The sequence below is a fragment of the Agelaius tricolor genome, unplaced genomic scaffold (assembly GCF_023055355.1).
Source record: "Agelaius tricolor isolate 1412-34295 unplaced genomic scaffold, bAgeTri1.0.p SCAF_32, whole genome shotgun sequence".
NCBI lineage: Eukaryota > Metazoa > Chordata > Aves > Passeriformes > Icteridae > Agelaius > Agelaius tricolor.
In genome coordinates this window covers 1,158,308-1,181,805 of record NW_027269292.1, presented here as the reverse complement: position 1 = coordinate 1,181,805, position 23,498 = coordinate 1,158,308, and the positions used below count along the sequence as shown (strand labels likewise).

General features: G+C 39.0%; 1 protein-coding gene across 7 annotated transcripts in view; it reads left to right on the top strand.

Annotated features, from left to right (window-relative positions):
* CA10 (carbonic anhydrase 10) overlaps positions 1-23,498 on the top strand; it is a 207,727-nt gene that overhangs the window by 148,302 nt on the left and 35,927 nt on the right. For all 7 annotated transcript variants that reach the window (XM_071451268.1, XM_071451267.1, XM_071451266.1 and 4 more), the window contains one exon: positions 17,075-17,260. In XM_071451268.1, the coding sequence (XP_071307369.1) occupies positions 17,075-17,260 (186 nt within the window). The remainder of the gene's footprint in view (positions 1-17,074; positions 17,261-23,498) is intronic.

Sequence of the window (23,498 nt, the reverse complement as noted above, 5' to 3'; positions counted from 1 at the left end):
CAGGCTCCATATAAACAAATGGCAAGAGGCTTCCTTGAGTCCATTCCACTTGACAGAAGTTATTTAATATATACACTTTAATGAAGTCTGTTTAGGCTGTGTTACATTTAACCGGATGTTTATATGGTAATGCTTAGAAACTGGTTTAGTGTATGAAATGTAACATACTTTGATGCAGTCGTCTATATGTATATGTGAGGAGGTTGGATGTATAACATATGGAGAAAATTTACAATTCAGGGTTCCCAAACGGCATCTTTACATGATTGTTAGAATACTTAGAGGAGCTGAATAGCTGTAGTGGTCAAAAAGAGAAAGAGACTCATAAAGTTAATGATAAATAAATATTTGTACGCACATGCCACAAAATGATCACTAATTTAATGTTAGAAGAGAGGAACAGCTGCTAGCTGTATTTCTCATAATAATTTAAAAAATGATATGAGCTTAAATACGGCACAGACTGGAATCCTGTATTTTGCAGATATTGTTAAATATTGCCTGAAGTTATACATCCTACCATATTCTTTGGCTGTAAGCAAAAGTTTTTGTCTTTAGAAATCTGTAGATTCTGTGAAGTGACAGGTTTTGCTGTAAATAGGATTTTGCTTTAGAACAATGAAGAGATAATTCCCTAATTATCAATGCACCATATTGCAGGCATTGCAGAGACTTCAGACATTGGGGCTCTTGGCAAAAATACCATCCTTTGACAGCAGTTTGGAAGCAGCTCCCTTGCATGTCAGAGACAGTGTGAACTCACAGCTGCACAGGTTTCAGCAAAGAAAATTTTAAAACAACTTTCTAGATTTAGCTTTCCAGCTAAACAGATTTAACCAATTACCTGCCAGTGGGATCATGTTGTTTGTGGCTCCAGGGCTATCTCTGCCATCAGCAACTCCAGGTTTTCTGGCTGGAAACATCAGGCAGCAGGGACAGGATCACTGTTGATCTCATTTTGTTTCCCTGGAATGCGTTTAAGTGGAAGCAGAGCTGGTTTGGTACCAACACCTCATGGAAACACAAAGGTTTCAGCACCAAGGTTGAGATGGAGACGTCCTGCACATCTTGGTGACAGGAAGCCAAGCACAGGGAAAAGGGGACAGAGGCCTTTGGGCCCCTGAGACCACATCTGAGGGATGTGTAAGTGTTAATGAAAAAAAGTGTCCTCTTTTATCCTCCCAAAACACTGCACCACAAGAGTTAAAATAGAAAAAAAATTTCAACTCTGCAATATGGTAATGTGGGAACCTGCAGCTGAAAATGGAAACTTAAACAACCCCTGAGATGTGTGCAAGAAAGGAGAGGCTCCACCTGTAAATTTATCCTGGAAAAGGGAATGCAGTAAATTTCACAGAGCTGAGCATGATAGGTCTGCAGAATTACTCATGTAATAACATTTTGTACAAAGAAGTCAATGCTTTGATTTTTGTCTCAATTCATGTTGAATCATGCTGCATCTTACAGTAATAACACTAGTTTCCAGATACCATTAACATTTTTTGAAGGAAATGTTTAATATTCAGAGCTTCTTTTTTGTCTGATTTATCACTATCATGAGTTTAGGAGGGCTTCAGGAGTAATTTTTGTTTGTGCTGGAATTCATACAATCAGGAAAAATCTTTTATCTTGACAAGCCAGCTCCTCCCTGCTCACTTCTTTGAAACCAAACTGTCTAATCTTTCCCTAAAAAATGTTTACTGCTCTTTTATTGTCACTTGCTTTCATAAAGGCTGTCAGCGCACATGATACCCTCTCTACTTCAGAACCTGCTTATAGCTGTTTATTCATTAAGGTGATAAAATACATTTGATTTACACTGAAACAAGCTTGAGGGCCCTGTTTATAGAATATCTCTTACAGTCACGTTAATTCCATAGTGTGGAAATTAAGTTGGGAATTCCAAACAAAATAATAACAATTTTATTTTGTTATTATTGTTGAATCTTGAGATTATGATCAGGTTCCAGAAAATGGAAATATGCCGTGTCAAAAGTAAGAAACTACCTGCATAGTAAATACTATAATTAAAAATTTATTAATATTACTAGAATTAATTAATATCAATCAGAATTAATTCTTCCCTGATGCGTACTCTTAACCTATAAGTCAAGTACATGTAGTTTAAAACTTTCAGTGAGCCCGCTGCAAAGCTTGAATTGAAATTCATAAGATGTAACTTTTCTTCTCAGTGTCTAACTTGTTTTTGTAGTTGTATGGTGTGTTTTTACCATCATCTGCAAAAACAGCCCACAGCCATCCCCCTCACAAAACTGAGCCCAGGATTATTTGGCTTAACATTGGAGAACAGAGAAAATGGATCAGAGAGGAGCTCAGACATACCCATTGTTTTGTTGGCCCCTTTCCCTGTCTGGGGCTGTGTCAGGACTCTGCTGCTCCTTTGGAAGGGGCTGTATCAGCTCCCTGTTGTAGCCCTACAGTGAGATATCATCTCACCTCTGCCACCACCAAAGAACTGCTGCTCCTCGTAGTGTGAGTCTGGAGAGTTGAGCTTCCAGCCTGATCCCTGCAACAGATCTGCAAGTGTGGAATGGGAAAATAAACCCCAAACCACCAAGCTGCAGCTCTTCCTAAAGCTTAATAATAATCCTTTGTAGTGTTTGTGATTTGAACTATAACAACTGCATCAGTAGCAGAGACCCTGAAGATAGGCTGGTCACAGATCAGAAGGATATCAGGAAACATGAAGAAGCTCCTTAATTAATTTCTAATCCTTTTTCAGCCCTAATCTTCTTTTTTATAGTATGATCTGGCATGACACATTTTCTGCACACATGCTTTCTAGATGATGTAGATTAAGTTTTAGGTCTCTGACTTGCTGGAAGCAGCATGTTGGTAGGTTAGCTCTTACTGCAGCCTCGTGCTGGAATGCCCAGGATTATTCTCTGTGGGATGATATATTCAGCTAAAATATTCATTAAAAGTATGTGAAGTCATTCAGGATTTTAATCCATGCTCTGTTCTGTGTTTCACGAGGGTTTGTTCATCTCTTTGCCACAGCTGGGGCTGTTTTATTTTTGTATTTTTTCTGGAATTAGACTTACAAATAGCAGTGCTGGGATAGTGGGCAGGAGGGTACCAAGTGAGTATCTTGTTTCTAGGAATAAGAATAAACTATTCTGCAGATATTTTGAGTATGTATTGTATAATCAAGAGGTGGGGCTTTTTTTTTTTTCCTTACTAGACATTGATAAAATGTCTTCTAATTTATTTTGTGAATACATAAAATAAGTGGAGAGGCCTTTTCTATGATCTTAACAAACAGAGATGTAAGAAAGGTAGCCACCAAGCATTCTCCTTCACCTGTACCCTGGAGCAGAATCTGAAGTCTGCCAGTTTGGAACATTTGAAACATATGTTGGAGAATTCTGCCCCTATCAAATTTTGTAGCAAAATATTTTCAGGATCCTAAAGAAGGACCATAATTGTCTTTTTTCCCATGCTTTCTAGAGAAGCTTCTAAACTTCCCTATAGTTAACCAGGAATCTTCCATGGAGATAGAGGTTTTTTAATAAAGAGTTACTCAAATTTAACAACTATCTGGACAACTATCACCTGATCTTGCTTCTGACACTTCCAATAGGAGAGTTCCAGGCTGCAACCACAGTAAAGAACAGAATGTTCATGCCTTCAAATTCAGGAATGAAGGTAGGTCAGTGCTGACGATGTGTTTTAAGTTGTTCCTACCTCAGATGCCCTTGCAGCACTACCAGATCCATAATTAAGTAAGAATTTATAATCTGTCCCACTACCTTGGTGGGGAGAAAAATGTGTTCGGGTAGCTGGGAACTAGGTAGCACTGTGCTGTGGAAGTGAAAAGCTGGACGTTCACTGAGCATTTCCTTTTGGGTAGAACACACAGATCCCTGTGCTGCACACTTTTGTCAGGATTTAGGTGAGTTTCAGACATGCAGAAAATATTTAATTCTTCTCCAAACACCAAGAACAGAGATGCACAACAGACAATGAGTTTACCCAGAAAAGCAGGAGACACTTGAGACCTCCCCATGTGTGTTTAACTTCCTGAGTAACACAGGGACAGGTATTACATGAAAAACAGATTTAAAATTATGACTATCCTCTATGTATAGGACAGTAAAAAAAAGAGATCAAACTAACCAATTCACTGAAAGATGGAGGAAAAATCCCATTGCACAATTACAGATAAAAACATTAGGATTCACATTTTTCTAATGTGAAAGCCTAAGGGAGGTATTTAGGAGCTTCTGAGGATTATTAGAAACCTAGAATGTTATGACTTACAGAATTCTGTTTACTTAGCACTTCAGAGAAGGAATTTATGTCAGCTAAGGTGCCTAGATAGGGAAAAAGTTAGCCTAGATCAGGATTTCTCTGACTTGGAGCACGTGTGGAGCACTCTTGGTCTCCATGTGCTTTCAGCACAGGGCTTCAACCTCTGGCAGCTGCTGGAAACAGTTGTGGGTCAGGGGGAATTAAATCACTGGTATCTGCCACCCTGTGCCTCAATTCAGGGTGGTGGCCCAGACTTTGAGGAACACTCACCTTGACTGTAGATATTTTATCTAAGAGGTTGTTGGTTTGACTTTGCTTTGCTTTTGTAAGAAAGAACATACAATGAAAGGCAGGGATTTAGGAGTATCAACCTTTTTTTAAAATATATAAATGAGAAAGACAAGAAGCAACAGTATTTAAACCAATCTGAAATCCCTTAAAGGCGATTTGGCCATAATATTTCTATTCAGGTTTTACTCAGTACTTATTACTAAGTTGTCAATTATCAGCTTGTGGGTATCACATAATATTCAGTAATCCCTCGGTGCTTCTGTTATGCTCTAGGCTCTATAAATTTATGTTTCAAGCTGGGTTTTTTATGCTGTGAGAGCATAAGCTGGTACAGAAAACAGGGGGAAAAAAAAAAAAAAAAACAGAGGAAAAAACCACCCAAAACCAAAACTAAAACCAAAACAAAACCAACAAAAACAACAAAGCCAAACCAAACAAACAAAACCAAAAACCAAGAAATCAAAAAACCCCAAACTTTTTTAAAAGAGCTGGAATTATACCCTGAATACATATCTCTGACTTGACATGCCAATAGCCACATATGTACTTGGATAATTATACAGATGCTTTGAGTCCCCGAGTGGATCCATATATATACAAACCCACGGTTTTAATACACAAGCTGCACTCAGTCCTAATGTGGAACTTTGAAATGAAAAAGTCTTTTTGATATTCTTAGGATGTTTGCCCCTACTTGAATTTTGTTATAGTATGAGGTCTACAAGAATTTTCTGTTGTTTCTGGTTTATTTGTTTGGTTTTTAATAGCTGTGCCATCATCACATGAACCTTCTGCCCAGGCACTCAGCTGTGTAAGGCAGACTGATTGAAGACACCCTGACACTCCTGAACATGTGCAGAGGTTTCATATACTCAGAGAAAAGTAAATTCCAACAGTGATGAAAAATATTTCTGCAATTAGAGGCAGCTTTTTTAATGTTCCAATGTGGCCCAGCCCTAGGGTTCCCAGCACCTTTCCTCTGTGAGCCAGAATGTTATCTCAAAGTATTGGGCACTTTGGCCTAGTGTTCTCATTGCAAGTGAATGTCAGCAACAGAGGGATAATGGATTAGATCTCCAGCAAAAAGTTCCCTTTATAAATTCAGTCCTTTGCCAAGTCTGTTGATGCCCTACTTTCAAGATTGTCATAGCAAGCAATTCTGGGTACTCTCTGTTTCTTAAAAACAGGGTGCTAAAATCAACATAGCAATATCTTGTTGGAAAAAGTTAAATTAATCAATAGGTTTGTCATTTTAAAGATGATCAAAGGATTTGTTTATTAGGCATCATCTAGGCTTTAGTAATAGTTTGTATGAAAATAATAAGACATAAGCCATATTAGACATACAAATCTTTAAATTACATCAAGGAGTGGACATTTTTCTCTAAGTGAAGGGTTGGGAGCAGTTCCTATCTCTGCTTCAGCCTATATTAGTCACCAATTACATACCAAAACCTGGTAATGCTCACAGATTCCAGTGGCTATGGGGCAGCAGAATCTGAGAATTTAAAACCATTAAAAATACCAAGTGTGCTGAAATTTTTACTGGACTCTTGTAAGCAATATTTATTCTGATCTGCGAGAGTTAATTTCTGAAAGCTCCAGTTTGGCTTAAGCACTGTCTAATTAGTATGAACATAAGCACATTTAAAGTATTTTCCTCTTCTGCAGGCAAGAACAGCAAACCTGATTGTGAGAAGAAACTCTAAAACTCATCTTCATTAGGGATAAAGAGAGGAAGGCTGTCTTTACACTGTCAGTAAGATGTTCAGCACCTCGCAATTCCTCAGCTTTAATTTATCCCAAATAGAACTGTGAGCACAGAAATACTTGTGCAAACACCGAGAGCTGGGGAAGATCCTCCTACACAGGCATTTGAGAGCATCCAGCCCCAGCTGGTCACAAAGAAGGAAAAAAGGTAAAAAAAAAAAAACAGGAGGGAAAGCAATTGCTGATAAATAGATTGTAGATCCATAGCTGAAAATTGACTATTTAGTCTTCCTGGGAAGATAATAAAGATGAACTTGTCAACAGGTTTCAACAGATGAAACATTCCTGAAACTTTTAGAATGTAGGTGATAAAGTACTTCTTAAAAATTAGCTTTTCTATGTGGAAAGCTGAGATTCTCTCTAGTCTAAATGATATCTGTATTGGAAAAGCATTTTCATATGCTGATTCCTAGCTAACTTTATCCCATAACTCCTTCCTCTTTTTCTTAGGGATTCTTTCGCAGAGCCATATAAATCTGTACTTTGTAAGCAAAGCAACCAAGAAAACAAAGGGGAATTGGTGGCAAATAGTCACAGTAGTAAAATTGGTTTTCTAATAGCCTTTTTCAGAATAGTTTCTCACAATTTCTTTAGGATTTGAGCTAATGGAAAAATGTCTTTCACTCTACGTGGAATAAGGCATATATGGGAATGATCTAAGAGGGCAAAGGTTCTTCTTGGTATCCAGAGCCTTGGTTTTGGTTACTTGTAAAAATACTGATTTATGTAACTGCTGCGTACATGGAGATTTACAGGAGATGGGTATGTGGAACAAAGGACTGGCTCTTCCCCCGTAGCCATGGAATCCATAAACATGGCAGGGAATGGGAAAAAAAACGAAACCAAGTAAACAAAAAACCCCAAACCAACCAGAAATTAAAACAAAAGACGAAAGAGTTAACACAAAATTTCTTGACCAAGTTAAGCAGAGGAGTGCTCCTAAGTGAATCTGGAGCTCAAATTTATGTTGTAACCCAAATTTCCTACTCTTCTATCCATCTTGCATTATGCATTGTCAGGAGAAAAAGTGAAGAGTTTTGGCAGAGAGGGAAGTGACAAGAAAAGCAAAAGATAGGTTCAGGACAGGGATTGGTTGTTTATTTTTCTTGTATTTCTACCTCTTCTGCAGTTCTGCTGTTTTCTCAACATAAAAAGTACACAGATGCTTTTGAGGCAGACAAAATGAGAACAGTAAAACAATTCTCTGTTAAACTGGAAGAGTCATAATTTGAACTAGAAAGGCTAATTTATTCACCTTCTTTAAAGAAATAGAAAAAGCAGGCCAGGACAAAACAGCTCTCTTCTGCTCAAAAAGAAAAAAAAACACCTCCCAGTAAAATATGCTACTAGGCAGAATAGCCCACAATTTTTGCATGCCACAAAGGATTTGCCTTGACACATAATGAGTTTTATTGAGGTCAAAGTTATCTAAATACCAGTTTCAAGTTATCTAAATACCAGTTTACCTCCAGAGATACAGAGCTCAGGAAATTATATTGCAATAATTATGAATTTTTTTTTCTTGGCATTGATTTGAGAAGCAGTGAATATTATAAGTAACACTATTCTCAAAAACTTTCAAAAAAAGTTCATAAAACTTTTTTTCCCTTTCATGGCTAAAAAGCTGAGTTTATAAACTCTACATTTCCACTCATTTATAATTTAATTACAGCATCACCATGCTTCTTTGGCTAAACCACAGCTCAGTCATTGCAGTTTTCTTTAGGATCAGTTCATGGATCAGTAGCTGGAGTAGGCAGAGGATCACAAAAGACAACAGCAGTCCCTTCCTTATTTTGGAGAGTTTATGAAAACTTAATAGGCCTAGAAATTCGAACATCCTGGCAGCAAAGGACTAGAGAAATAAATAACTACAACATGTGGTGTTTTCTAGCTCTTGGAAAATTGAATCATTAACCTTAATAATGGTGTATTTTCACTGTGGTGTTAAACAGATGAGCTTTGAGGGCACATCCTTTACCTCGGGCAGGAAGCTCTGTGATTCTCAGGCACTCGGATCTGCTGTTCTGCATGCAAAACAACAACAAAGAACAAAGGTTTTTTATTAATCTTGGCCTGTGTGAGAGGACATTTTTCTCCTCCTTTCTATTAATAAAGTTAGTAAAAAATAAAATATTTCACTTCTATAGATGTATATATAGAGATACATATACATACATGTATAAAGATATATAGATCCAGGTAAATAAAGCCGTGAGTACATTAATAACCTACACAACATTACACTGTTAATTACATAACCTGAAAGATACTTCTCAAATTAATTTAGCACAGCTAAATTTTTGCTAATACTATGCACAAACAGTAAAGTGGAAGATGCATCAACAGTTTAAATGAGAATTTCAATCAACTGGCTATATCTCATCCTCTCAGCAGGGAAGGATGTGTTAGGAATGAAAGTACTGAAGAAAGTGTAGAAGCAAAATCAAGATCTTAGAAAGCTGGAACATATTTATTAAGACACTGTTGATCAAATGAGATTTAAGCATCAAATGTCTAAGTCTGTCTTGTTAGATGGTAAACATAAGGAAATTAAAACACACTAATTTCAATATACATCCTATAAATTTCTGTCTGATCTGGATTCCTTTGGAAAACCTCTAGCTTTTCAAGCCAAGACCTCTCTGAAAGAAGAGCTCTGAAATCAGGCAGCTCCAAAGGTCAGTGTATCAGTGTAACTCAGTAAAAAGGAACTCAGGCCTCTGTTTTTTAACATACTCAATTTTACCTTTTGAACCCACATAAAAATGGAAAGAGCAATTTTTCATTGATCTGTATTTCCCATAAATCTGTTGGCTTCTCTGCCATTTACAACCTTTTAAATATTTATGTAATCCTTCAGATTTTGAAAAGGCAGCTCTTTTGACATCCATTTAGCAGAGACAAAAATTATCCTTAATACAACTTAATGCAGATTCTTCAAACAAAACCAAACTAAAATCTCTTTATAGGCTGCAAGACTATATTAGGGTAAGGAGTTCTCCAAAACCCTTAATATTCCTTTAATTACTTTTTGACTTAGCCTATTTATAAACTAAGGTTAATAAACTAAGAGGAGCATGCAAATGTATTTTTCCCTCCTTCATGTAATGCTTGTGACTGTCACAGCACAGGATGAGGGTTGCTATCAGTGGTAAAAAAGTGGCAGTGGACACAGGATTTTTAACAGCTGAGTTCTGCAGTCTGGCTTAGAATGCCCCAAAATATCTTTTTTACTCACAATGGAATGCTTTATATTAAGGAGAGAATGATATCACTGCAAAGCTGGTGTCAACATGCCCAGCAATTATTAGTGCAAGACACCATAAATTTGGCTGCATTTGCTTTAGGCTCCAAGCAGAAATCATTGTATTAATGGGGTAGTGGAAACAGAATTGATGCCTCAGGTTTTAGCTTTTATATTTTTCAGACTCTGTGCTGATTTAGTGTGTGGGATCTAGGCTTCATATAAAGGGATAGTAAGCTCTCTTCACAGAGTAGGGAGACAAAACAATTCCTTCTCTAGCTGGGGACCCAAGGACAACCGATCCAGATCTCAGGCCCAAGAGCATGAACAATGGTGGACTGAAGAGAGAAAAACAAGAAGGATGGGACTTCATGGGCTGGAGCTGTAATATGCTGGAGCATAACAATTAGCTCCGATATGCTAATGGACCAGAACTTTAAAAAGTGTGAAATGTCATGACAGTTGGTCCATTTTTGTGACCATTTTGGGTTCACCTGGGGCATAGCCCTGGCTAGACTCTTGTGCTGCCCAAGGTGGATCTATTTAGGCCTCCTAATAAAACCCTACTTTATTCTTTAGCTTCATCTAGTCTCTGTTCTAGGTCAGCCTTCACAAGGCATCACAATGAAGCACTTTATTATCCCTAAAAGGCAGCATGTGGCTCGTGCACTCTGTGGGGTGTTACCAGTGTCCTTGGAGCAATTTCATTCTTGCGCACCTTATGGCATATAATTATCTCAAGACTAACCATGACCCTGCGATACTCTATTAAAATTATATTGTGTTACAGAATGGAGTATACATTATTGAAGCATATTATTTTGATTACTGAAATATGACATACTGTTTTCATTAGCCAGTAAGCCTGAATATTTAATTTATGATGTTAAATCCACATTTTTTACGGACTAGTCACTTAAGGGAAGTAAACCGGCAAAAATGCAGAGGAGTGAATGGGAAAAGTTTCTGCTGAAAATGGGGCTTTAAAAGCAGAAAAAAGTGTATCATGCCATATACTGGTAGATGACACATTACGTTAGGCTGGTAAATGGGTTAATTAGGCTCATTAACATCATTTCCTTTTATAAAGTTTTCAACTGAGAAGATGAAAAGATTATGTTAATCTTTACACTTCTCTCTTACATTTTACATTTTTCACACGGGCCTTTTTTAATCAAATATTGATGATGGTGCCTGTTGTTCTTCAAAGCCCAGCAATTAGATTGCAGCTCTCTCCCAGTAAGTGGTGTTTTCTTATCTTTATTTCCCTCTCTCCACATTTTTTTTTTCATAAACACAACATAAGGTCCATTGAATTCTTGCCAGAAAAGCCACTCTGGATGTTTTATCGGGTGACCAAGAAACCTGCAGAACCTGAATCCCCCAAACTCTTCCTGAGCTATGGAAAAGATCCCACAGTTCTGTCCCACAGCTGAATCCACCACTCCTGAATTAAAGCCGCAGACTACAGCAGTGCCATATAAACCAGATGAATTTTCCTTTTCTTCCTGGCTGTGGCCGTCCCTGTGGGATACAGGTAAAGGCTGTGTGGAATGGGTGGACGCTGCTCTCTGCTGGCCGCAAGGAAAGCATGCAGGAAACGGAATTTCCCCTAAAATTACTTTCAAAAATAAAGCATTTCCACAATTTCTTTACATAATGTTGCATACAGTGATTAAGCATAAAGGCAGGGGAAAGGTATTAGGATAAAATAACTCTTCAAATTTATAAATATTAGTTGAAAGAACCTAGATAAAACTGCATCTTCTGTAGAAAATAACTGCTTAAATACAATTTTGGAAGTTCTTTTGTACATGTATCTCCATACACACAGAAAATTCCTCAGGACCAGAATAAAGATCTCAAAAGTTTGGAAAATCGATAGAACAGCTGTCTCCTATTTGAATATGGGAATCTTCTCTTTAAGAGAAGACTTCAAAACACTTCTTCTTTAAAGAACTGTTTAACAACAACTCTATAAAACCATTTTATATTCCAGCTTGGGCCCCCTCTAGTAGCAGCTCGAGGAATCAACACCATAAAACTACGGAAACTAACCAGATACCATAAGCACAATAATAAGAGAACAAATGTTCTCATGTAGTAGCCACTGCTATTGCACGAAATAAAGGAACATAATTCTGCTGCAGAGAGCAAAGAAGGTTGCTCTGGCAGGTTACCTCTGAAATTCTGGTTTGGTGCAGTGCTTCCACACTGCCCTAAAGTAAGATTTCAGATCACAGACCTGAAGTCTATGTAAACTTTGCTTTCAAACTCTGAAGCAAAAGCAGCCTCTGCTTTGCACAAGGGAGGTAAGGGTATTTTCTATAGTCCAGTCAATTTAAATCAGGGAGGAAAAAACTTTATATCACAGGACATGGTCATGATACTGTGAACAACCACCAAAATAACCCCATTAAATGAAAGCAATTTGCTTGAGGGGCTCAGAAGAATGATTCAGTTTATTACTGCACATAGAAACTCAAGTTCAGATAACATTAGTTAGAGAGTGAAATTTTCCATGGGACAATTCTTCCTAACTGTCAGGAGGAAAATGAATCACCCTGGCAAAGATGTTGACATATCCCAGTGAAACAAAAAAACCAATTGCATACTTATTTTTGCATTTTTTCACTTTAAGATGCATAGATGGGGGATTCTATGACATATTTAATATTAGTGTTAATGATTTAATGTTTCATGGAGCACCTGTCCCTCCATGGAGCTGCTCAGGGAGAGGAGCTGAGCAAAAGTCCAGTGCCACGTCACAGGTTCCTTGGGATCCCTATGGCACTGCTGCCATTGCTGAGGAGCAGAAACCAAAGGTAATGGTAGGGTGGTTCAGGTGCTGCTCACAGAGGAGGAAAGTCCCCAATTCCCACCCCTCCCAGAGTCTGCACAGCTGCTTTCCTCTTCTGCTGGAACATGGCACTCCAGGAGGAAAAGATGGAAAAGCCAGGCCACAGATGATAAAAAACTGGTTATTGCAGCACGTTAAACCAGGGCACTATATTTCCTCCAAAAGACAACTCAAACCTTGGTGATTTGTTTCCCTCCAAAGCAATAAGCCTTCTTTGGACTGTATGTATTTTTATCGTAAAGAAAGGAACACCCAATATTGCAGATAAGATCCAAGGACACCAGAGAAGGCAGCCATACACAATTGATTTTCCTGCTCCCTTACATTCAGTGCTGCTCCAATGGCAGGTTCTGATACAAGTTTAAAAATGTTCTTGGAACTAATCTTCAGCTCACTTTTAACTTAAATAAATCCAAAAGGTAATAGTTCACTATCTGTAAAGGCCCCAGGAAGCAGAGGGTCTGTGCCACCCATTGAAGGTGACAATGAACTGCAGATGTAGCATGGAATTGAAAGGCAAAGCATCCATCCCCTTTCCTCTTGCATTCCCGGCTCACATTTCTAGCATGGCTTCACCCTGAAACAGGCTTCCTTTTCTCCTGCTCAGGGTTTTGAAGGCTCTTTTAACAGAGGCTGTAATATAAAGATGTAGGCCACAAAGGAAGTTCTGAAAAGTATTTTGTTCAGTACTATCTGTGGAAGAAAAGACGAAGGGAACAAGATACAGAGTTAGCTGGGACAAAACAAAACTGTTTTCACAGATGCTGGGTTAAAAACCACCATTGGGGGGGGCGGGGGGAGGGGTGAGAATAATGTTTTTGGTCTGGTTTTTATGTGGATTTTGTTTTGGTTTAGGGATTTTGCTGGGGTTTTTTTATTATTGTGGGGTTTTTCCTAATGGTAATAAAGTCTGTAGCATTTCAAGATAAATGTGCAGCAAAGAGATTGTGTTTCTTGGGTGTGGATTTTTACTGACTTTGCTTATGTTCCACCTTTCAAAGAGCAGAATTGTGCCTTTTTTTGTGGTCGCAGGGCCAAGTTATACAGAGCTACCACAAGATACCCAGATGTTATTGAGAAATGAAGTATCGAATATATCAGCAGCCTATGCCCGTGTGGATGTTTTGCATCAAGATAAAGAGAGAGAAAAATGCTGCTGGAGAATGATGTGCAAAAAGCTCTGTGAAGCAAGAATTAAAAGCAATGAGATTAAAAAGAAAATAACTACATCAGGAATATGTTAATAAATTAATTAAAGCCTACCAAAGTTGAAGTATTCCATAATTAAGATTGAAGCCCATGAGAGTGCTCTCTTCTACCTGGGGATTTTGCCATGGATAATATTACCTGTTTGGAAATGTTTCTAAATCTGTGAGGAAAATGAGGTCAACTGAGATTGTGGCCTAATCATTAACTTGTAGGATTTTTGACTTTTCTGTTTTCTCAGACCAGCTTTATGGATGGTTTATTATGTTTTCTCCACTGCAGTCTCATTTCTAGCACATCAGATAAATGTGAATATTAATCTTTTTTAAAAAGAGGAGGTCAAGATTTAGTGCTTATCTCTAGGTTTGTTTGCTGAGTTTTCATCTTTGTGTAACTTTCAAGTCAAGCACACAGAGAACAAAGTAGAGCAAGAAGCAGCACAAAGGCCACCATGCTGAAACACCTGAGATCCATCTGACTAATTAAGGAAATTGTTATATAGATCTCAACAGGTCTTTTTTATGAGCCTTTTAAACTACCCTATAACATTTTATCCAGTCCACATATAAAAATTAAATACTATGCTTTTTGGAGTAGTAGAGACTGTTCACTAAGACAGGAAAAGGGAACATCTTTCCCAAAAGGTGCCTACTCTCCATACCATTTACTTTGTAGGGTAATGTACAAAATGCAGAAAATACTTCCGTGTCAACTTCTACACCTGCAACCTTTTGTAAAGCCACATGCAAGTTTGCTTTCCCCAACACCAACTTAATTTGCTGTTCTGAAATGAGTCACCATCACTTTAAAGGCTCAGTATTATAAATATGGAGAATCCTTCTCTTACCTGTAGTGAACAAGATCAGAACCTCATTTTTCTGCAGTAGCAGTTAACACTGTACATAAGGAAAAGAAAACATATTTGCTCTGCAAAAGGCACTTGTGGGTATTGAGCTTGCAAACAGAGGATGAACACATTCAAGTGTTTCTGTGTCCTAACTGTAAATGATTATACTTGAAACGTACACCTGCAAAGGTGGTAAGATTTTGGGGTTGTGTATAAACCAGACAATATCCTGAACTTCAAGAAAGAAATTCACATATGATGGTCCTTCCCATAATCAAGCACAGCCAACTATAGAGCCTGGGCAAGTCACAATGTCTCCTCACAAAAAAAAGTTCCTCAATATTTCAGCCTTTTCATTCAGCTGTAATCTCAATACATGGAAAATGTAAGACCCTACTTCATAAATGGGCATGTCGTGAAGGTGCAGTTTGGCGCTGAATCTCCAGTGATCTCTGCAGCTCCTCCTTCTTTGGGTACACACAACAATAAAACCAGCGCTGCCTTTAAACCTAAGAAGGCACATAAAAGAGCCAGGCCTTGTATTTTCATATTGAAGATCTTGGACTTTGTTCTGCCTGGTGCACAGTCTGTGCCCATACAGGAGAATTTAACAGTCTCACTTCTAGTGTTCACACTTCCCATCAGGTCAGAAATGAGGCACCTCAGATGCTTCACTGCTTTACTGGTATTCCCCATCTGCACCTGTGCAGGAAAATTCTGGTTTCAAAAAGTCAGTACCATGTCATTATGAGCACTGCATTTTTATGAAGTGGGAAATAAGAAAGACAAATGTTACTCCTGTTCATGAATTTGCCTCTTATCATTTCCCCTCTCTACTCTGTGGAGAGTGATTTGATTCACACTGGGGGTTATTTGGGTCTGTTTTACTTGGAGAGAGAAAATAATAGTAACATCATTTGAGATTTATGCCAGTTTAAGTAAGAAAACGGTTTCTGAATATTTTTGCATAGCTGCTGAATTTAACTGAGGGTTCAGTGAAGCATGAGCTTCTAAATGTGAATAAGAGGATTTATCCATTTTCCCCTGTTTGTTTTTAAATTCCATTTGTTATTTATGATTAGCAATTTTGTGTCATTTATATGCAGTGTACTGAAACTGAGTTCAATAAACTAACCTTCTTTGACTCATTAAGCTAAACTTGGTATTTAATTATTATGCATGCAAAGTCAAGTAGAAAAAGTAAGAAGCATTTATAAATAAAATCATTGTGGTTTATTTGCAATGAACAGGAATATCTGTCTTTATGCCTTTTCATAAGAAATTTATTACTGCTTACTTTGAATTGGAATAAGCACCAAAAAAAGTAGAACATCTGTATCAAAGTGTAAAGAACCACAACAATCAAAAACTATTTAATCTCCTACATTTAGCTCAAGTGCACAGTCTGTTCTGTGTAACTTTTTACAACATACTGTGAAAGAGAACACATCATGTAAATTTAGTAATTAGTATTATAGATAAAATGACACTGCAGCATATTACCATAATATTAATTATGGTACTAATTACCATAATACTGATGTAGTATAGGATATAATACATAATAGTCAGTGTCTTTAATTTTACATTGAAATGCAACAAAGCATATTGTTGCTACACTTCTGCTTCTTAAATTAAATGAATGTTATTCAAGTGTACATTTGTATCCATACAGAATGTTTTTAAATAAATAATAACTCTAATTCAAGCTGGTATATTTGACTTTCTAATGGCATAAATTAAAGAATTTCTAGATCTAGAAACTTTTTCTAAGACAGTGGAAATCATGACAGAATTATATTCCATATGAAAAATTTCTGCAATCATTTTTCATTACAGTAGCTGTAAATCAGTTTGCAAATTTGCAAATGAAGTACAACATTGAGCCTTTTAAAAAATAAAGAGGAATCTTAAGGAGCTATTTGATGTGTAGCATGAACTAGACATATATAATCAAATTGGAATTAGTTCTGTACCTCTCTGGCTAAAAGACCTGGCAATTGTACACATAAAATATTTATAACAAAACAAAGAGACTTGCATGGGAAGACAGTGAAAGTTTTTATCTGCAGCTCCAGGAGACATAGAGTTCCGTATTAATGAAAAATTGCATCTCAGCTTTTTGCAGCACCTTTACTTTTGGGTAACTTTGTTATAAATATTAAAAGAAGGGGGAAAAATTAAATTTTGGATTTGTTCAAGTGTACTTTAATAATTTATGTCAGCTGAAATGTTCCCATTTCCTGTGCAGAAATTTTCAAATGAAGCCATTATTCAGACCTGGCAAGAAAAGTACTCTAAAAACCTACTTAATTAGAAGTGCAACAGTCCTATTCACCATGTCAGCCCAAGGCTAAAATGTGTACATAGGGTTTTAGCAAAATATTTGAATACACAATGTAAGGTTCAAAGCAGAAATTGAAGTGTGACCTGAGGTTGGTTGTTTCATCTCACAACCACAAGATGGGTCGCTGTATTTGAGTGAAGGTGTGTAAAGAGCAAAATCCCCAATCAGTTTGTAAGTTTTGGAGATTGTTTTGAAAAAAATATTTTTTTTTCTCCTCTCCACTTTGTTTAGGTCAGTGGGACCATGTACAACACAGGGAGACACGTATCCCTCCGGTTAGACAAGGAGCACCTGGTGAACATCTCTGGGGGCCCAATGACCTACAGTCACCGCCTGGAGGAAATCCGGTTACACTTTGGCAGCGAGGACAGCCAGGGATCAGAGCACCTCCTCAATGGCCAGGCCTTTTCTGGAGAGGTATGTCACTGTGGGGGGGTGGTACCACTAGGAATTACCCACCTTTTATTTCTGCCTGAAGGTATTTGCAAGTTAATCTGTAAAAATTGTTTTCCTGTAGCCATTCTGAAAATAGGGGAATTGTTTTTTTCTTTTTTAACCAAGCACTGCAAATTTTGTGAGTCGTATCTACAATGACACTGCTGTGTTTATTCTATGTAGAGACACACTCTATCCTCATCTGTGCTACTTACAAAGTAATCGGGTCTCTTTGGATGGGGCCTTTATGTCTCTCGTAAAGGGAAGTATGAGATTAACTACAAAGTAATGCTGGAAGTGCTTCAAATTCCCACAGAAGTGCTACTTTTGCTTCTCAATAGTGTGTAAAACTTCACATTGAGTACCATCCTGCCTTTGATTCATGAAGAAACAAGGCAATACTTGATTCTGGAGATGATTCCACAGAATTCTGCTCAAGAAATAAAGTTAACTGCATACATAGTCCCTGGCAGAATAGTAATGTTTTATGTTAAATACATGTCTATAACATGTATTTCCTGTCCCAAGAAAGACCATAATTTCTTGATTCTGATACCTATTCTAGAATGGCTCATTATTCTTGCTGGATAAATATTTTAGCGGCTTAGATGGAGCCCTTTTTCAAGATTTACAATAAAGTTTGCAGACTTTCTGGGAGGAACAAAATGGGATCCTTCCATTTTCCTTATATAGGAACATTCTCACATAAAAGAGATGCATGAGGTTTGTAGTACCCCATCGTCCTCCAGCTTGGGCCATGGCTGTGAACTATGCAGTGTCCAACTCTACAACTCAAAATAATGCTTCACAATAACTCTATGTTACTTTAGGGATTATTTTTAAAGTCACTCTCTTACCATTCTTTCAGAATACCAAAAAAGAAAAAGTTTTTCATCATAAAGCACTTATTTTCTCAGAGATGAGTAATCAAATTAACATCTGTACTATGCATCACAGACTGGTGATGAGTCACTTAATGTGTGGCATTTTCTTTGGCACTGAGCAACAGCAGTTATTTAAGAGTAAGAAATTAATTGAAGCATTGTTACATGATGATGTTATAATTGATGGTAATCATTGGCTTTGTTTTATAAGCTACATATAGCCTGTGGCAGCTTTTTTGTGAAATTACTAATGACTCTTATGCAACTGATTTTGGTTGCCTTTGTTCAATTCTGTCAGTTAACTCATCATGTATTGCTCCTTTAAGCGCAGAAAGTAAAGGATGTTGGAGTAAACAAGATCTTTGCTTTGCTGTTCAGACACATGAGAGCAATATTCAAAAAAAAAAAAGTTGACTGAACATGAAAGCAAAAATCTGGTTGAAACATACCACAGCACTTGTAATGTATCACCACCATTTCAGATGCTTTAAAAAGAGTTTTTAATTCATCGGTCCTAGACTATAACAATGTAAAAATGTAGAGCATTGTCTGGCAATACTTATTGTTATTAGCTATAGGCTCTTCTAGTTTTGAAAGTTGGAGTTCTGAAGTACTATTAATATTTGGTGGTTTTTAACAGAGACTTCAACATTTCTTAATAAGAGCAGAAAACTGAGCTTAGTGGAAACTGCTGTCAGTCAGTCAGGCACAACTGGGTCTGCAGCATGTGCAGGATTCATCTTGTTGTCTGAATCCTCCTGCACTGAATAGAAAGAGCTCAGCACCTTCAAAGGATTAATCAGTCCTGACAGCAAGAGCTGGGTCTCTTAGGACAGGGCAAATCACTCTGTGGAGATGCATTTTCCTTGACAACAGAGCACAGACAAAGAGCAGGCAGAGGAGTTGAGATTCAAGGACTCCCTTTCAGATACTGAGATGAATTCTGTCCTTTGAAGGTGTGTTTTTTAAGGTTTCAAAATCTGTTTTGGGCAGGTGGACAGATGAACTCCAGCAAAGTCAAGCATTAATTACTAATTTGAGCATGTACCTGCACAGTTAAGTCTTATCTCTAGAATACAGTATTCCAAAGTACAAGCCCAGATGCAAATCAGTGCTGCTGAATGGCTGCAGATTTCCAGGGAAGGGCAGCAGCTGATAGAGTTCTTCAAGTGTCCATCCACCCATGCAAGTGCTGCCTGTATAAATGAGGGCTCTTCCACAAGCTCTCAGCACTGGGGGATGTAACATCTTCATCTCTCAGCAGTGAGAGTGAGAATGCTGTAAATAAGCCAGGTGACTTCCTGGGAGAGCGTCTTTGTGATGTCACGGGTGCTTTCAAGGCTTGATGCTAATTACTATTCATGCCTGCCTTAGATAATGCTGTCAGTGGAGATGGAATAAAGAAAAATAACTGCCTAGGTTCACTAGTCTAATTTAGCTGGTGCAGGTAAGAACAGCAATGAATATTTGCTGGTTTAGGCTTTAGGAACCAGGGAAAAATCATTGCAGGACTCCACTGTGTGACTGCTAATTGCAGACTGAGCTGCCAGGGCTGGCCCTGTTACTGCTGGTCTCAGCTGTGTTGGACAAACTCTCTGTAGGCTTTCCAGAAACCTCTGTTTCACTGGGGAAACAATTCCCAAGTTACCCAAAAAGGGTGATTGTGCTGGTTTTGCATTAATTGAGTTTTGGTGAGGAGGGAATGAACCCAGGCACAGAAGTGATGTTCTAAGAGAAGCTGTTAAGAGCTTCCTCGGAGCCTGGCAAAAACCAACTGCTGGCTGGCTTTGAGAATAGGCATGCTGATAAGCCAAATAAAGAGTAAAACACACCCCTGCACATTTTAAAATTAACAAAGCCCAGGAACTTTTTTTCTCTTCTGCCCTGAGTACAGGTGAAATAAATAGGGCAGGAGATCTTTCTCCTTTTTATTGCCTTTATTAAAAATCAGCTTGGGTGGGGAGAACCGACAGGCCGCGCACACGCCACCACTGCTCCCAGGAGCGGCACAGAGGAGGAGGAAGAGTGCAGCTGCATCTGCTGGTCTGTAACAGGCAAAGCTAGGGCTTCCACCCTCATGAGAGCACCAGGAGATCCCCATTTTTCAGCTTGACATTTGAAGTCCTCTTTCTAGCCGACATCCTCTTAGGTTAGGGTAAAAGGTAAAAAAGATCTTAGCAGACACTGGATTCAGTTCCTCACCCCTAGACATCACTTAGATCTCTTAATTCCGTGGTGGCTCATTGTTTTAGGGGTTTTTCCTGCTAGATTTGGTAAGGTGTTTCCACATTTGCATACCAGCCCCGATGTCACTTCCTCCTCACAGTCCCAGGTGCCATTTTCCGGGAAGCAGCAGGGTGATACTCGATGAAGAGGGATTTCTAACCATCAGCAACAGGTAATTAAAGAAAAACTTTTAACAGGTGATTGCAACGTGAAATTATTAACAACAAATAGTTTAACTTAGCAGCAATTGGTTTTACCTGTTAACTTGTTGCAGACATCTTTTTGTAAAATCCTTTTCTTGGGATTTTTTTCTTCCTGAGAAGCTGAGAGGCTTCAGGAACAAAATGTAAACAATGGTTATCTGCTGCTGTGCAATGCAACAGGTCCATCTGTGATTGGTCTCATCTGCTTGTTTGTAATTAATGGCCAATCACAGCAGAGCTGATTGACTCGGACAGAGAGTCTGAGGCAGCTGCCTTTGTTATCATTCTTTTGCTTTCTATTCTTGGCTTAGCTAGCCTTCTGAGATGAAACTTTTCCTTCTATTCTTTTAGTGTAGTTTTAATGTAATATATATCATAAAATAATAAATCAAGCCTTCTGAACATAGAGTCAACATTCTCGTCTCTTCCCTCACCTGAAAACCCCTGTGAACACCGTCACACTAACACTGCAACCTTTTTAAAAAAATTGACAACTTTTCTACTCATAACAGCGGTAACAGGCCAGCCCGGACCCCTCCGCGCGGCCCAGCCAGGCCAGATGGGCTCTGTCATGGGACCGGGCCCTTTCCCAGGGAGCCCGCCAAGCCCCGTCCCAGCAGGGATGGGGCCTACTCCAATGTAGCTCGGGCTGAGCTGGGTCCCGCTCCCCGCAGCACGGCCAGGTGGGCCCACAGTTTGGCTGCAATTCTGCCGCTGCTGAGTTTTGCCAGAAACAGCTGGGCAAGGGGGAGGGGAAGCCCACGGGTGCTGCCTCTGAGTTCTAGCCTGGCTGCTGAGATTTTAGCTGCCCATCCCCTCCCCACCCAGAGCAGCTGCCGTTGTTCTGGCCTGGGCCCTTGCTATTCTGGCCCTGCCCCTCCAGCGAAGACTAAAATACCTCAACTGCTCCACCCTCTGCCCAGGCAAGATATTAACCTTTTTAGTGCACAGATGAAACCTACAAACATCAAATCTTTCTCTCAAGTGGAAGAAAAGGAAAGAAAAAGAGAGACCAACATGAGACATGAAGGTCAGTAAAGAAGTCCCAGATGGGAGGGATTGAGGAGATACCTCAGTCCTGGGCTGAAATCCTCTTGTAAGGCTACGGAGAAGATATAATTGGTATATCAGACTCCTTTTCCCTGTAACTCATTGAAAAGCATGGGGGGATGAAGCATTCAAATTGTAGATATGAGCAAAGGCATCTATGCTAAAGCAAGCAGACGTTGAAGTAGCTGTGATCCTGTGAGAAGTTTGAACAGGGAGAGAGAAATAAGAGTGATGAAGACCCTTTATATAAATAAAGGGTCTGAAATAAATGGGCAAGGAGACCTGCTCCTTTTTAACACCTTTATTTATGAAATCAGCTCTGGGTGGGGGCCTGAGGGTTCGCACACACTGCCGCTGCTCCGTTTGGCAACGTGGAGGAGGAGGTAAACAGCTTTGCTAGGTAGCAGAGCTGGGGCTTCCATCCTCACAAGCGTGCCTAGGAAGACAACTCTAAGTTCATTGTCCGAAGTCCTCATCCTGGTCCTGTTCTTGTAAGGTTATGGCGACAACCTGAAATCACACCGATGGAATACGGCAAGAGTTCCCGAGTAGGACATGTCACTCAGTCTCTTACACTGCATTTGGCTCATCTTTTAAGGAGGTTCTTCTCTCGAATTGTATGTTGTGTCTCAGTTTACATATTACACACACGACGTCACCATCTCCATGGCTAAAGCCATTTTGGGAAACAGTGGAGGAAACACTTGACGGGAAAAAAAGCACAGGCAAGGGGCTGCTGGGTAAGGTGACCAACAACATTGACAGTCAACAAAATCAACACATTCAACTGGGTAATCAACATTTAATACCCAAGAAACAGGCCAAACATTGATTTACTTAGTTATCCCGTAAACTTGTTCATAACACCCCCATAGAAAGAAGAAGACCTCTGTTCCCAGGGATGAGGATGATCTCAGAGATAGATAAAGAGAACCTTAGCTTTTGAACAGCTCGTCTTTAAAATAGTACCCCATAAGTTGACATCCCCCATAAAGGCAGCTGTGGGAAGGCTGCAAAAGATGGGAGGGACTTAATGATTACAGATTTCTGGTGGGCTGCTATTCATGGAAATTAAAAGCCATGAGATAACTGTTTTCTTGTGAAGAAGTCTCCATAGCATGACAAGAGAGACTTCTATCCCTAAGTTGAACTGAAGAAAGACCATTCCAGAAGTGATAAAATGACTGAATTGTTTCTGTATGTTGTCAGTGTGAAGGGGGGGGGGGGGGGGGGGTGGGCAGAAGAAGTGTTCTGAAGGGTTTAGTCTGATTCTTATTATTCTTTTAGTTCTGTTAACGAAGTTTTTCTTTATACTCTTCAAAGTTTAAGCCTGCTTTGCTCTTCTCCTAATCCTGTCTCATAGCAGAAAATAAGTAAGTATATTCTAGTGGGTGCATAGCGTTCAGCCAGTGCTAGAACCACCACATTCATCTATTCCAGTGGATCACAATCAGAATTATTCCTGCTTTTCCTTTCCTCCATTCCCATCCATGTCTCTCCCCTCATTTTCACTGAGGTCTCCAAGCCATATTAGAATCAAGACACTGCAGAGACACAGGTGACAGGACAGCACCTCTCCTTCCTAGCACTGCAAGACTTAGATTGGCTCAGGCCTAAATTAAATCCAAGTCCAGACAAAGCAGAAGCCTTTAAACAGCCCCAATCCACCTTGAACCACCTGTAATGTTCTTTACACATCTGGAAAGCCTACCTGATGTCCACACTAAGGAAGTAGTTTATTTTAGGGACCTTTATTGCCTAGTTCTGCAAGTGGGCAGGCACTCAGAGCAAGTTGAAGAGCACTGGAGTAGTAATGTGGGATGAAAAACAGCTTATTGTTTTTATAGCAGATTGCTT